General features: G+C 42.3%; 2 protein-coding genes across 2 annotated transcripts; both read right to left on the reverse strand.

The window, feature by feature from the left end:
* Window positions 1-1,098: 1,098 nt before the first annotated feature.
* cyp21a2 (cytochrome P450, family 21, subfamily A, polypeptide 2) lies at window positions 1,099-5,031 on the reverse strand (the record flags this gene model as incomplete). Its single annotated transcript, XM_080501314.1, has 11 exons — window positions 1,099-1,352; window positions 1,432-1,535; window positions 2,585-2,751; window positions 2,853-2,966; window positions 3,559-3,645; window positions 3,732-3,842; window positions 3,943-4,038; window positions 4,158-4,312; window positions 4,391-4,480; window positions 4,595-4,786; window positions 4,905-5,031. The coding sequence occupies 11 exons, from the start codon at window positions 5,029-5,031 to the stop codon at window positions 1,099-1,101; spliced, it is 1,497 nt and encodes a 498-aa protein (XP_080357440.1).
* A 376-nt stretch (window positions 5,032-5,407) lies between these two features.
* On the reverse strand, window positions 5,408-12,226 carry tnxba (tenascin XBa). The gene is made up of 15 exons (XM_080500764.1): window positions 12,102-12,226; window positions 9,873-10,919; window positions 9,654-9,785; window positions 8,361-9,575; window positions 8,152-8,274; window positions 7,858-8,001; window positions 7,638-7,757; window positions 7,397-7,552; window positions 7,105-7,214; window positions 6,854-6,986; window positions 6,633-6,784; window positions 6,454-6,550; window positions 6,194-6,355; window positions 5,957-6,120; window positions 5,408-5,864 (listed from the first exon to the last, which is right to left on the reverse strand). Exons 2-15 carry the CDS (start codon window positions 10,786-10,788, stop codon window positions 5,766-5,768), a joined length of 3,723 nt encoding a protein of 1,240 aa, XP_080356890.1. The 5' UTR covers window positions 10,789-10,919; window positions 12,102-12,226; the 3' UTR covers window positions 5,408-5,765.
* Window positions 12,227-14,968: the final 2,742 nt, after the last annotated feature.

The following is a 14,968-nucleotide window of genomic DNA, read 5'->3' on the forward strand; positions in this document are numbered from 1 at the left end:
CCAGTTTCCAGCCTTTCCTCCATGTTCCACTTAACAGAGGAGCAGGATTGAATAGGAGATATGCCACATGGCAGAGTAACAGTTTCTCCTTCTAACCCAACCACCAGCAAAGGATCTGCTAAGAAAAACAAACATATGGAATCATTTCACCAAATGACTCCAATAAAAAAAAGTTCAGTTTCTTTGAAAATGGAAATTCACTTGTTTAACCTCAATTACATGTCACGTTTGTGTCTTTGAGTTTGGTGTTATTTATATTATTGTTAAAGATCAAGTAGTTTTTATCAGCAAAAAAATAACAAAGTGAAACCACTCATAACAATTAGGATAAAAAACAATTTTCTGAAGGGATTTCAATAAGTGTGCATAGAAAAGATGTTTCCATATTACCATTAGGATGAAATCCTGCTGCTGCCCGTGAACCACAAAGAACACAAAGTCCTAACAAAAATACAAGTTTCATCGTTCCCCAAAAAGATGTTTGCTGCTTATTGCAAAATCCTGAGATAGCAGAAGCTTCTGCAGAAAACTTTCTTCAGGAAATGACACCTAGACCACTCACTTTTATTTTAAGACTTGTCCAAATAGGAAACAAAGGCTTGTTTTCTGTACTGTGACAGTCTTTTACAAAGCAGTAATTCAATATGGGACGCTTTGTGTGTACTCCTTTGTGAAATCATGTACTCATTTGTAAAAGCATGTTCCAGCAGTTATGATAAAAGTGAAAACATTAGGCATTACGCTGTGTGACACTTTTGCTTCACTCTGTGTTGCACGTTTCGTGTATGTCCACTAAGGGGCGCTGTCAGATCCATTCGAATTTATAGTTCGTGTTGATAATATTAGTGTGGATCCATTACAGTAATATCAATGTGGCGATAAATATATATATATATATATACACACACACACACACACACACACACACACACACACACACACACACATATATACATATATATATATATCTCCATATATACATATGTATGGAGATTTTTTTTTCTTTTTTTTGTAACTATAATTTTTTATTTGGAAATCTTAAAAAAAGAACATGTCTGCACACAGAAATCAGACATATATTACATTGCAGACAGTGATTCAGACGTCAGTGGTAGGTCTTGGACGTGCTTTAACTTTGAAGGTCTTGACTTTGAGCACCACGCTGGCGACTCCTGTGAGGTCAGGCAGAGCGGCCTCGTCCGCAGCAGGGATGAACTGGAAATCCCTCAGCAGGTACGCGGTGAACAGGAAGAGCTCCATTTTAGCGACAGACTCCCCCAGACACAGCCGAGCGCCCCCTCCAAAAGGGATCAGAGCACGGGGGGAGCCTCCCCCTCCTTGCAAGAAGCGCTCTATAATAAAGATGATTATTTCAGGTCAGATAGGTCAAGTTACAAAGATGCCCTTCACTTCAATACTTTGAGCAGCGACCTGGTTTGAAGCTGTATGGTTCGTCCCAAACTTCAGGGTCATGGTGAGCTCCGAACAGGTTGGGAATGATGACCGTGTCCTTAGGGATGAAGTGACCTGCGATACTGAACACGAGCATGAGTTCTACATTAGCCAGAATGAGTCATAAGGTCACGTCAACACCTCAAAACTGTGAGTTTTCACTGAATAGTATTGTTTTGAATTACACTGACAATGAATTCAGTTCTCAAAATGTGTGTTAATACTATTGACGTGTCCATCGTTTCACTGATGGGGTGCTGTGATCCGCTGTAGTGACCTGAGTGGTGTAAAGTAGTACACAGTAAAAGATGGATGGCTGAATGCACTCGATATAATTTGATAAGTTATTAGTTCTACTCATCTCTAATTTCTTTTCATGATGAAGTCTTTTAGAAAGATGGAGGGAAAAAATATACGAAATGCCAAGGAATTGCATACCTCTCACCCTTGTTTTGTTTTTTTCCCGTGCCACTGTGTCAGCTTTAAACTCTGATGCATCCCTATAGAGAGCCCCACCTCGTATTTTAAAAAGCAACTCAAACACATCCAGGCTTTGATAAGAAATGATTGTGTTTCAGGTTTATGTACTGATCTGCCTGATCATGCTTCTGTTACAACATACCAACATGAATCCATTGTGAACTACTTTTTTTTTTTAATAGTTGGGTCACATTATTGGTTCAAATCAAATCTTTCTTCATAGCCATGTTCAGTGTTGGAATATATTCCAAAGCTGTATTAAATGTGTCATGTTTTTCCATATATTATGAATCGATTATTCTTATCAAGCTTTAAATGTAAAGAAATGTCTGCATGTCGATTTTGAACACCTTAAAAACCAATCTGTAAAAACACCGACATTTTTAAAATGTTTAAACTACACATGAATATGTTGTTAAAATGTCTCTTTGAGTTAGAACGACATCACTCATTTGGGTTGAAGATTCACTGCATTCTTGACAAATGTAGAAACTATTTCAGAGGTAATTACAAAAGAAGAAGCTGCAACTAAACAGCCAAGATGAATAAATGCAGACGGCTTACATAAAGTTATGAAAGCAAGTCACGAGTCATGGCAATAGGACTTTATGTTCTTTCCGACTCTTCACTTGTTCCCTGTATCTCAGCTGACCTGCTGTCTCGGACGGCTCTGTGTGGCACTGCCAGAGGGGCGACGGGTCTGAGTCTGAGCACCTCGCTGATCAGAGCGCCGAGGACGGGAAGCCTGTGCCTGTCGCTGTATTTGGGGTATCGTTCCTCCAGCACTGTACAAAGCTCCTCATACACACTGGTCTGCACCTGAAGCTCGGACAGACAGAGAGAGAGAGAGAGGCAGTGAGATAAACTTCAAGGTTTGTACGTATTTTGTTTAGCGACAAAACGTTTTAAAAGTGCGGTGCCTCTGGTCTGTGCAATAGAAAGGCCACAGTCCAGTTGAGCCAGGCGGCAATGGTTTCTGTTCCTCCAATGAGCAGGTCCACTGTGGCCATGTGAACATGGACATCCGTCAAGATCTGGACACAAACAGGCATCGGGGTAAACTTAAAGCTCTAGTTCTTTCACCATTGTACTGAGAAATGATCGTAGAACTCATAAATGCACACTCATAATCATTAACTGTCCGTACCTCCTCTTGTTCTGTGTTGTGATGTTTGTCGAGGCCCTGAAGGAGGGATGCAGTAATGACTTCCTCATTTTTGTGTTCTTCTAACTGCATCCATAAAGCAATATGTGCATTAAAACACACACACACACACACACACACACACACACACACACACACACACACACACACACACACACACACACACACACACACACACACACACACACACACACACACACACACACACACACACACACACACACACACACACACACACAAAGACAATATATTAGAGCAGAGTTGTTAGTTATTAATAGTTTGAGTTTTCCTTTTAAACTTTTATACAGAAATCACACTAAAATGGAAAAAGAAAAAAGTTAGAATCCTCAACTATTATCCTTTTTCGTAAGCACTAAAAGCATTTTAAGAACTTCATTTATCTTTAGTATGACGAACACATGATATCATATCAAATGTTTGTATTGTTTTTCTTTTCCAACCTTGTAGTTGTTGATGTGTGATCTTATGATTTCATCTCTTCTGGCCACCTCCTTCAGCAGACGAGCAAACACGGGATTGGGTAATTTCTAGGATAGAGTAGATTACAAAACGCATTCAAATCCTGTTTCTGCTCTTGGATACAATTTAAAGTCTGTAGGTGGTGCATGTTTACTCTTAGCAGTGGGAAAGTGTCCAGAGCTGAAATCCAGGCGGAGCCCCAAAGACCAACTATTTCATTCAGACAACTGTGCAGCTGCTGCAGCTCTGGAGACGTCTTATCATACTAGAAAAAAAAACCAAACAATAAAAAAACAACATACAGAAGCCATACTAACAAAAACAACTCAACAATTTCTAAACTAGTTCGAGTCAGACATTCTTACTTCTGTCCCGAAAGCCAAAGTAGTGATGACGTTACTGGCTGCCACGGTGAAGTCATCAGCCAGATCTACAGCTTTGTCTTGATAGTCTATCAACACCTAAACAGTAAACAAACCCAACTGTCACATCCATCTGTAGGGTTACTTTAGAAGTACTCGAACATTTGGTTGGCGGTCTTCACAAATTGTAAAGAACTGAAACAAGGGTTTTTCTATACCTTTCGGAGTTTGAGTGCCTGTCTCTCGATCACATCGTGCAGCGACTGCTGGCAGCAGCGCCGCAGGGCACCGTGTACCAGACTGCGATGCGCCCTCCACGTCTCAGTGTAGTCCCCCAGGGAGATGTTGCTCCCTCCCCCAGACACAATATCGCCTGATGCGTATCAGGACACGTCATTGGGAGAACATGCAATAACCCCGTCGAGAAAGTAACAATACCTGAGAACTTCACCTGTGTAGGAAATTGGCCTCCCAGCAAAGTCGGACCATTTCTTCACCAACGCTTCTTTAATGATTTCGCTACTATTAAGCACCACCATGGCTTTAAAGAAAACAGACAAGGCAGTTAAAAATCCATCACCTCACATCGGCACTTGCTATAATGAAGCTGAGTGTCCACTTGTAATGTCGAGAGTCCATTTGTAAAAATAATCACTTGTGTTTCCACATTTGAGGCGGTAAATGTTCCCGTAACGCCGTGCCAGACTGGTCAGGTGGATCGGCAGATGGTTTTGTGTCAGCTCCATCATGTTGCCGATGAGGAAGGAGCCGGTGGGGCCGGGGATTGTGGAGGGACATGAGGAGTGGGGAAGAAACTGATAGAGATACTGCAAGAATCTAGATTCAGCTTCAGGACAGTTAGAAAAAGAAAAAAAAAAACAGTTTCAAATTTGCCTGGTTTAACGATTTGCATATAACGTACATGTCATATACGACACATTTAAGAAGATTAAGCAGATATTTACCTTTAGGTTGTCTTTCCTTGGGCTTTTGTTGCACATCTTTCTTTCTAGATCTCTGGATTAGCACCATTAAGAGCAGAACCAGGAATAATACAGCTCCCACAGTCACTATTGACACCTCAGCTATCATTTTGTGTCTGCTTGCCGGTGTTCACATCAGAAGATCAGTCACCACACTGCTCTTCCTCTTTATAGTCACGCCATGGGCTTGTTGCTTGTCAGTTGAACTTTTTTTAGTTTTTTTTTTAAACTAAACTCAAGGATGTGTAAATCTAATTTGGGTCAACATATCTGATGAGATGGATTTAAAACACAACAAAGAGTCAGGCTGATAAATGAGGTGACGTCGTACCGAAGGGCTTGATAACACGGCACTGTGGACATGACGGTCTGTTTGGCTGTTTTTTTCTATTCAAAGCAAAGTAAGAACTCGTTGGTGTAAAAGTTTTGGGCATTTTTATTTGAGTCTTTCAAAGAACAAAAACAAGAAAACAAGACTCTTCAGACCCACTTTTTTGCCACATTTATTCCAATGGTGTCAGACAGTGCATATTCAATTACAGTAGTAGTGGGGTGGCATATCATGGTGGTGCACAAGAAGGTATTAAAATAAAAATGGGTTGGATGGATGAGTCAGGCGGAACAGCACAGCACTATACAAAAGGACGCCATAAAATTCTCCACTTTTTTTGTTATATTTCCCATGAGATCAGCTCAGAAATACCATCAAACGAACTGATAGCCGTTGCTGTAGCTATCAAATCCCCCAAAAAACATGCAATTTCAGTTGAGGAGCAACATGTAGATCTGCTGTCAGTTAGATTTCTGGATCATCATAACTTGTCAGACATCAGGCTTTCTCGCTTAGCCATGAGTTGCGGGGGAGAACCTGGACGGTCTGAACTTCATCTCAGTGAAGGGGATGGAGGAGTCTTTTCCTTTCCAGTCTATCCAGACGACACCCTGTATCAGAAGAGGAATTGGAAGGTCAATTTAATTTAGTCAGCGTGAGGTGTCTCAGATAAGACATAAAGTTCAGGAATGATTAATAATACCTGGTTATCACTGTTGGTGCCATATAAACCATTGAGGTTGGTCTTGTAGCAATTCTTGTACCACCAGCCTCCCATGTAGGCCCTGGCACAGTGGATCCCCAGGGGATCCGAGTCCTTGTCTCGTGTTGAAAATGGACGTCCATTATGGTACCTCATAGAGTCACCTGGCAGAGGAAAGCATTGCCATTTAGATTGACAGTGTGAAATGTTTAAGAATATCCACCTTTCAAAGGTTACCTGCTGTCCCAGTGTAGCCAGACACTGTAAGAGCATATTGCCTCTCCTCTGAATCAATAGTGAAATCGGAGTAGTGAGCGTAAGCGGTATGATTTCCTGACTGCATGTCCACTCTCAAACTCACAGGGCCGACGCTCGTCAGGTCATGCAGGATCTCATTTCCTGTTTGGATTAGGGAGAGAGTGTGCAGTTTTAGGCCGATTTACCAAAAACTACTTTGACCCAGATGCAATATTAATCAGCGTTAGCTATAACTGTACCAAGCCAGAACTCTTCACTCAGGTTCCCAAAGCCCGCCCTGTATTCACTCCAGGTTCTGTAGAAGTCCGTTTTGCCGTTCATCCTCCTCTGGAACACCTACAGAACAGACGGTCATCAGTCGAAAAACTGTTATATTCATACATCCAAGTTTGACTCAAGTAAATGCAGTGAGTCTCACCGTCCAGCCGCCCCCGTCAGTCTCCATGTCACAGTAGACTCTCACTGCTCCAGCCTCTTTTCCTTGTGGGTAGATGTCAACTTCTCCAGACTGTAGAGCTCCATTCAGAAGCTCCTGAGAGCACTCAGTTGGGTACGGGAACCGGAGTTTTCCTGCAAGAAAATTTAAGTCAAATGTTTAGGTGAATGTTGAAAATATGATATCTTAATATTTGATCATACCTGTGATGAAGTCTGTGGTGACAACAGACGTGTAGTGTCCATCAATCTCGCCTTGCACCAGAACAATGTAGCGTGACATGGGCAATAATCCCGTGAGCTTGTACTCTGTGATGCTGGACTCCAGGAACAACTCCTGAAATGAACATCAAAAATATGCACGTGGAATTGAACTGTTGTTACCTTCCTCAAGTTGTGGCTCTTTTCTTTCGTTGTTGTTTAAGACATGCCACAAAGGAAAGACTGGCACTCACCTTTGACTCCTCTCCTACTACCTGATAGATCACTCTGTAGCTGTGATAAACTATGGTGGTTCTCCAGGTCAGCACCGCAGAGCGAGCGTTGACCTCACTGGCTTTGACCACTGGGAGACACAAGAAATTAATTCACTTTAACTTTACATGCATGCAGCAGTTTTCAAAGTGTAGGAGAACCAGAACCCCACCAGAAATTTAAGCAACTCCGAAGACCCTTCCCACATTTTGAGAACCAAATGCATATAATAACTTTTTATTTTATTACAAATCTTCCTCTTCCATAGCTCACCATTTGCAGTGGTGAATGTCGTCGCGATGGCCATACTCTGAAGACTGTCTTTTTGGCTCAGCACCTTAACAGTGTACAGGGTACCTCTCTGCAAGCCTCTAAGCTGGTGCTCCACCGAATTTCCTGACAGCATCACTGTCACGGTCACATTGGGGGCTGTGGCGGAGTGAAAAATTGAAAACACTTAGCACAGTCATTAGCGCTTTGCCACTAATGATTTGCTGACCCCAGCCACACTCACTCTTGGAGGACTCATAGCTGATGATGAAGCGATCGACTTTTCCCAGACTGGGAGTCCACTGCAGCAAAGCTCTGGTGTCTGTCACATTGACGACTTGAAGATGTGTTGGAGGAGCAGGCACTGCAGCAAAGACATTAAATCATAACACATATACATTTCCATGTTATGTGACAGGACCAAAGCAACCAAAAGTTCATACATGGCGTGTCTTGGAGTTTACCTGTGGTCATGAGGGCCGTAAGCATGTCGCTCTGAGTTCGGCCCAGTGTTGCACTGACTGTGACGATGTAAGAGGATCCAGCCGACAGTTTGGAAAGAGTCACAGTGGACTGCTGAGAGGACACCATCACCAAGCGGCTCTCACCTGATAACATGATCACAAGCCTCACAATCAGACACTTAATCCACATGACGTCAAAAAGATTCCGTGATTACAGATTGTGGTTAGCAGGAGGTTTGCTGTTTTGGGAACATTCAACCTTGGGATGTGGTTCAGAAGCAGTATTTGACTGACCTGTGACAATGTTGGTGTATGTGACCCTGAAGCTTGTGAACGTTGCCTTTGGTTTGGTCCAGGATACAGTGAGAGACGACTCTGTCACATTGCTGAAAACCATCTCTGTTGCTGGCTCAGGGCCTAACGGGGATTTTTTAAAAAGATTTTATGAATTGATTCCAGCATCAACTGTGTTGGCTCTGTTGGCAGATTTTTGTATAAATTACCTGTGGTTGTAATCACTCTATGAATCTTTGATCTTCTTTCTGCTGTTGTGCCGTATACATGGAGCACATAGCGTGTGTTTGCACGGAGATTGCTGAACTCCACATTGCGTACGCTGCCGGGCACCACCATAGAGATCCTCTTGGTTTCAGCTTTACCTCTTGATCCCGCAGTTTTTCCAGAGAAAACCGTTGTGTTGGTGCTCTCGATCTGTACCAGGATGTCAGTTGAATTCTTAGTTGTGTAGAGCTTCTCTCCATCGAGAACTTCCTCTTCGAACGCCTCATGTTCGTCGTCTTCACCGTCTGCCCTTGGCTCTCTTCTGATCACGGTAAAGTTTTTGAACATTCCTTGAGGTGCAGACCATGTGATAGTGAAGCTGTAGGAAGAGATATTCACAGCTCGAACAGAGCCTAATCCTGACCCTCCGGTCTTCTTAGTGCTCACCCCAGAGCCATGGATCGATGTTTTGTCCTGAACAGCTTTAGTCTCATCTGATGTCACTGTATATGTTGTATTCACTATGTACTGACTCTTCTGTGCATTTTTCCCTTTGCCAGTCTTGCCAGTCTCAGTTTTTCGGTTGTCAACATTTACTGTGTCCACTTTAGTTATCTTAATTTGTTTTTGTCCAGATGACTGAGTGGTGTTCTTATCTGCCAGAGTGGACTGCTCCAGCGACCCCTTGGCTGTCGTTGTTTTGTTTGTCCCAGTGACTTTAGTGAGAATGGTGACAATTTTAGATGTGCCATTGATCTTTTTTACATTGATCTGCGTTACGTTATTCTGAGGTTCATCTCTCAGCTGGTCAACTTTAAAGGTTGTCTTACTGCCTTCTCCCTCCTTCACAAGCCTGGGATCAGATTTTTGCACAACTTTTCTTGTAGACAAGATTGTTGTCTTTCCTTTACGAGCCTCCTCCTGCTTTCTTCCATCATGTTTCAAGAGAACTTGACCAACTGTTGGGCGAATGGACTTTGTTGTGCTTGATGAACTCTTGGTAGTTGTTTTCTTTACTGATGTGTCCTGCTTCACTTGTGTTTTTGCAACACCTGCTTTGGTAATAGTGGCTTTAGCATCTGTTCCTTTAGCTTCAGAAACTTTCTTCTTCTGGAAGACTGTCTGCTCTACTCTGGTGGTTTTCTCCTGCAGGTTTTCTTTGTTTTTGTGCAGGGTCATTGTCTCCACCATTACCTTGGCCTTTCCTTTGGAAACCTCTGAAATTGCAGAGTAGAGTGTGGAATCAGTCAAAGAGCAGATAACCCCACCCACAATAGAAGTAGAATCTGACTTACTTTTATGACATTCAACTCCTTGCACACACTTGCTGCAGTCTGACCCAATGAATCCCTGGTGGCAAACACATTTACCCTTCTCACAGTCACCATTGCCACTGCAATCGTTTGGACAGTTTGCTGAACATGGACCTGCAAAATAACAAACAAGATTTTTTAATTAGTTTACCAAAGCTATAATCAATCAATTTAAATATGGTGAGAAAAAGGACATTGTACATTTGTTTTTTAAACCGGACATCTCCTCTTCCAGGCGGGCCACGCGTCCTTTCAGCGCAGCCATCTCCGCTTCACATCCACCTGTGCAACCACCAGGCAGCAAGCTGATCTTATGCGTCATCACCAGAGGAGCGCCGGGCTTCAGCTTCAGCTCCTGCTCCTTGGTATTACCCGACTCACAGCCTTCACTGATGACCACCTTGATTGGCTGTGAAGGGGCGGGCTTTTCTTTAGTGGTGGTGGTGGTAGGAACTTTGATCAGGTTGGTCTGGTTGGTGGAAGCTTTCTCAGTGGTTGTGGCAACCTTTCCTGATGGCACTTTGGTTGCAGTGGGCTTGTCTTTGGTTATTACATCACTGGCATGGGGAGCTTTCGCAACAACGGTTTGATTCACTGTTCCTACCGGCTTGGTTTTGACGGTTTTTGTGCCGCTGGTAGGTGCTGCTTTAGGGGCTGTTGACGGAACATTTTGAACTGTGGTGGGCGCAGCCTTGTCTTTGACCATCTTTGCTACACTCCCCGAAGGAGGTTTGATTGAAACAGTCTGATTGACAGAGTGTTGGGGTTTATCTTTGGAGGTTTTAGCAGTAGTGGCCGGGGTAGACCTGGTGGAATTTGACTGAACATTTGAAGCTTGTGAACTGGACTTGCTTTTAGCATTTGCTGTATTATCTACAGTTGAAGGTTTTTGGTTGGGAGCTGGAGTGGCTAAAACTGTCTGATTGCCTGTGTTTGGCTTGGGGGTAGGGTTAATGGTCTGTTTGGCAAGGGCAGCAGTGGTTTTTGGGTTTGAAAGGGTGAAAACAGCATTGGGTTTGGTCACGTCGCTTCCTGTGGTTTCTCTCTTCTCATTGGTCGTGGTTTGAAAGGAGGGAAATGGGGTAAGAAGGAGGAGAAGTCCTAGATTAAACAGCATTTTGATCCAGCAGCCGGGACCAGAGATGCTTTAGCCTTTGGACGGTCTGTACGTGTGTTACTGTAAAGCTATGAACTCCTCCCTCTATATTTTTGAGACCAGTTGGTTGAGAGGATTTTGCCAGGTCTCTCCTGGAAATGGAAAAAGAGGAAGATGTGAATTATGACCCAGTTTAAATGCAGGAAATACGTGCAGTCACTTTGAGAACAGTTTCCCTATTTTCAATGTCACATTCACAGAGGTCCCATTCACTGTGGATGCTCCTGCCTTGAAATAGCTTACCTTTCAAGATAAGAAGTTCAAGATTTGTGAAAGATTTTGAGGCAAAGTCATACATTTTTGTCAAAATAAATTCTTTTTTAAGGTATAGTTTTATTTCATTATGTCCTGTGATCTGAGATGCAGTATATCGGTCACTGCTTGTTAAGATATTCCAGTTTTAAAAAGCAGAATAAAAGGTAGTGTGTCACAAAAAAACCCACATTATATATATATATATATATATATATATATATATATATATATATATATATATATATATATATATATATATATATATAGGTGTAAGTAACAAAATTAATTCAGAACTGCACAAAATAATCAGCAGACAAACAAAAAGTGGATTCTGCACATGAAGGAAGAAGGAGGTGAGCGGGAAAATCCAGAGTCTACAAGTGAGACAAGCAGGCAGCTAACAGAGCTTCACTGTACGGATCCCGGGGACACTGTATGTCTTTCACTATACAGGCGGTTACATAATCTGCTGGACCCACACCTCATAAAACAACTAAATGAAGTAAAGTCCAGCAGTGGCTTCAAATCTGGAGAAATAAAATTAAAACTATGCTACAGATAAATATTTTATGAAACTTTTCAACATAAAGAGATTCTTTTTTGATCTTGATTTAATGTGCATGTATTACTTGATCAATGCTTGACTGACCTAATAGGTCGTTATTTTTTGTGAAGTATAAATCACACAACTACATCTCATCTTGATGAAATGAAAAATTTGTCACATTAAGTGAAATTAAATGTGGCACAACTACATGAACTCAGAACTAAATCTGTCCACTTGTGTATGGTCTAGTTGAATAAAATTCACATTGCAACTTTGCAACTTTCCTCTGTTATTTAAAACCCAGAAAATCCAGAAAATCCAGCCCCTTTTCTTTACAGACATTGAAAACTGAAAGAAAAGAAGCCTTTGAAGTGAAATACAAATTCAATTATTTTAAATGATTTGTGTTATCACGATAATATTATAAATGACAACGCAGAAAGAAAAAACCCCCAAACAAACCCAAACTTACCAGAGTAATGAATTTGTTCTTGGTTTTATCTTTGTCTTTGGGTTTCTTCCTCCATCTGATAGGGATAGCTCACTGGACTTGATGCATCTGGTCTGGGAGGAGAGAGGTGAGGGAAAGGACCACTACTAGAAAGGAGGAGAGTGATAAAGTCGGCTCCTACTTAAGGAGCCCCCCCTGTACACCTCCCCACCCTACACCCCTCTACGCCCCTCCACCGCACCGAGTGGTCCCACTCTCAACCACCACGGAAAATATTTGTATTGGACTCCTAAAAAGAGTGGAATTTTTACAAAAATTTGTCTATCCAATATGGTCAGGACTTACTGTCTTGGAATCCAATGCATGAAGAAAAGACTTTAGGTGTAATGCACATTTTGGGGGTAAATGTGTAAATTTAGTTTGCACCTCGACATATTCAGTCTCACTAAATTCAACATTTAACACAATCACATTTGCAGACTTTTAAATTGAGGCTTTTTTTTCTCACTTTAAGGACTTGCTTTGCATGGCTGGTTTTACTTATGTCACTGTCTGCTGGAGGCAGTTTGACTTACGCCAGACATCACTACCATCAACACAGGCCTTTGGTTGAATAAAGCCCTGGTCTGAGAATCATGATTCAGCTGGAATACACGCTGCAACACTGCAGGTATTCAGCGCTGACTCTGGGGGACAGGAACCTCTTGCCATATGAATTGACTGTTTGTTGGAGGTAATGAGATGTAACTACGTGGGAGTTATGTAAGTGACCAAATATCCACCAGATTTAAGGAACGCTCTGTGGAGGCGCTGCATCTTTGACCAAATGGCCACCCACCAGCCCACCTTTTGTAAACCACATGAAGACAAGTCGATGAAGGGCATGTATAAGTGACATTCTCCTCATGCAAAAACAACAGCTTATATAATTGCACATTTTTACATACAGAAATATACACATGATACAGTAAGACTAACTTCTTCACAGCAGCTGTGCCACAGTGATGAATGCTCATATTCTACTGCTGTTATGTCTAAATATGTCAGTGTGGGCATGTGAAAAACCCTTCATACTAAAACATTTACCACTGGATATTTTTTGCTCCAAACATGCTGAACTTGTTGTAGGTACTGCATGTTCTGAGCGTGAAAGATAAGTACGCCACGGTCCACTGTTGCATCACTGCCATGTAGTAAATAATGATTACATAAAAAGAACCATACAGATGTAGGTTTTGTGGTCATTCCAAGTCTGTGGGGGCCGAAACTTTATGCTGAGCCAGTCAAAATAGTGAGACTTGTAAAAGGAAGGATGCAGAAGGAAAAGAAATGAAGAACACACCTTGTCAAGGCAAAGAAGATCCTCCAAAATGAGAAATGGCTGGAAAAACAGAAAAAATTATTACATATAATAGTTCATGCCACTGATTTGTGTGGCTTGTATGACGGATTATAAATATATCACGTCACGCACCTTTAATGTAATCCATTTCCATAATTCATGCTTTAAATTGTTCTGAAACTATTGAGGGTAATGCTTAAATACACTGAGACAAATGTACCACATATTGTGGCGTGTTTCACACCATGAATAATAAAAGGGTAACACCCATCATTATTTGTCTTAATTAAGAATGATCTTCGGGCTGCATATTGTGGATCAATGAAGGCACTTTCATAACAGATTGAGTCGCCTCCATATTGAGGTGAAAAGCAAATGGCAATTGTCTTTGAACTGTGTATTCCTGAGTGGGTGGTCCCAATCCGGCTGCCAGAAGCATCTCCGCCTTCACTTTACTCTTTCCTGTGCCTTCGACCACCCTCACACCGCTGACCCCATGGTGGCCTTTGGAAAGATGGCTGGACACACCTTCGACAGACTAATGCACACCTGAGAAAATACACCTGATCATACAAGAGCATTTCCACCCTGGGCAGGCCTCTTTTTGCTGCTTAAGCACATTTGGCATGTGACGGCCCGTCGGTGTGTGTTACACCTGGTGTATGTGTCTATACAGTGCAACCATCAACGCATCACTGATGTCAAAGCATCTTTTGTTGTGTGCATGTACTTTTAAGCGCCGTACAGACGAGCTGCACTGTCAAATGTCAATTAAATATTGCACGTATTGCGCCTGAAAAATGCTTATACCACCGGAGCGGCTCTGCACTTATTAAGTCCGTGTTCACACGTGTCCACACTGCTTAGTCATGACACATCGCTGACTAGTTCTGAGGCAGCTAAAGTAGAACGATCATCGTTTTAAATGTACTGCTTGTAGCCAGATGAATATATGTGTTGCTGAAGTCAGTATTTATGTAGTCTTTATTGATTCAGATTTAATGAAATGTCTAATGGTGAGGCTGAAACAGTGCTGCCATTGATCCGGCTGTGATTGAAGTGATGGTCAGTACCCCCGTGTTGCTTACGTTGGACCTGGCCTCAGAGATTAGAATAATATAAGCACATAAGCCTTTGCTTGTTACTGGCGTCTTCAGCCACCCCCTCACACCCTCAACCCCCCCCCCCCCAACCTTTCTCCCATTACCTTCCTTCTGAATTTCGGTTTTTGAATGACATGCGTGTGCCCAGGACCGTCGAATGCTCATTTCTGATCTGACCAGAGCGCTCATGTCAAGCCTCTCACGACTTTTATCTGCTTGAGGATCTACGAAGTGCTGATGGATCCACATTTTGTTACCCTGCAAGTCCAACACAAGGCAGAAAATCAGCCCCATGTACTCAGAAGCACACTTCCCTCCCCCACCTCAAGGGGGGGGGGGACTTCACCTTGGGTTGACTGAATACAGAGACCCCTCTCATATCCTTTGCTGCCCGTAAAAGAAGAAAAAAAAACCCATAAAAAAATAAACATATTGGACAGGAA

The sequence above is a fragment of the Blennius ocellaris genome (assembly GCF_963422515.1).
Source record: "Blennius ocellaris genome assembly, chromosome: 8".
Taxonomy (NCBI): Eukaryota; Metazoa; Chordata; class Actinopteri; order Blenniiformes; family Blenniidae; genus Blennius; species Blennius ocellaris.

Excerpts from the sequence above, each read along its gene's own strand:
- tnxba (XM_080500764.1), bottom strand. The coding sequence starts at position 10,788 with ATGCTGTTTAATCTAGGACTTCTCCTCCTTCTTACCCCATTTCCCTCC. Across the intron at positions 6,987-7,104 it reads TAGTAGGAGAGGAGTCAAAG|GAGTTGTTCCTGGAGTCCAG; the intron begins GTGAGTGCCAGT and ends TGTTCATTTCAG. Across the intron at positions 6,785-6,853 it reads CACCACAGACTTCATCACAG|GAAAACTCCGGTTCCCGTAC; the intron begins GTATGATCAAAT and ends ATTTTCTTGCAG.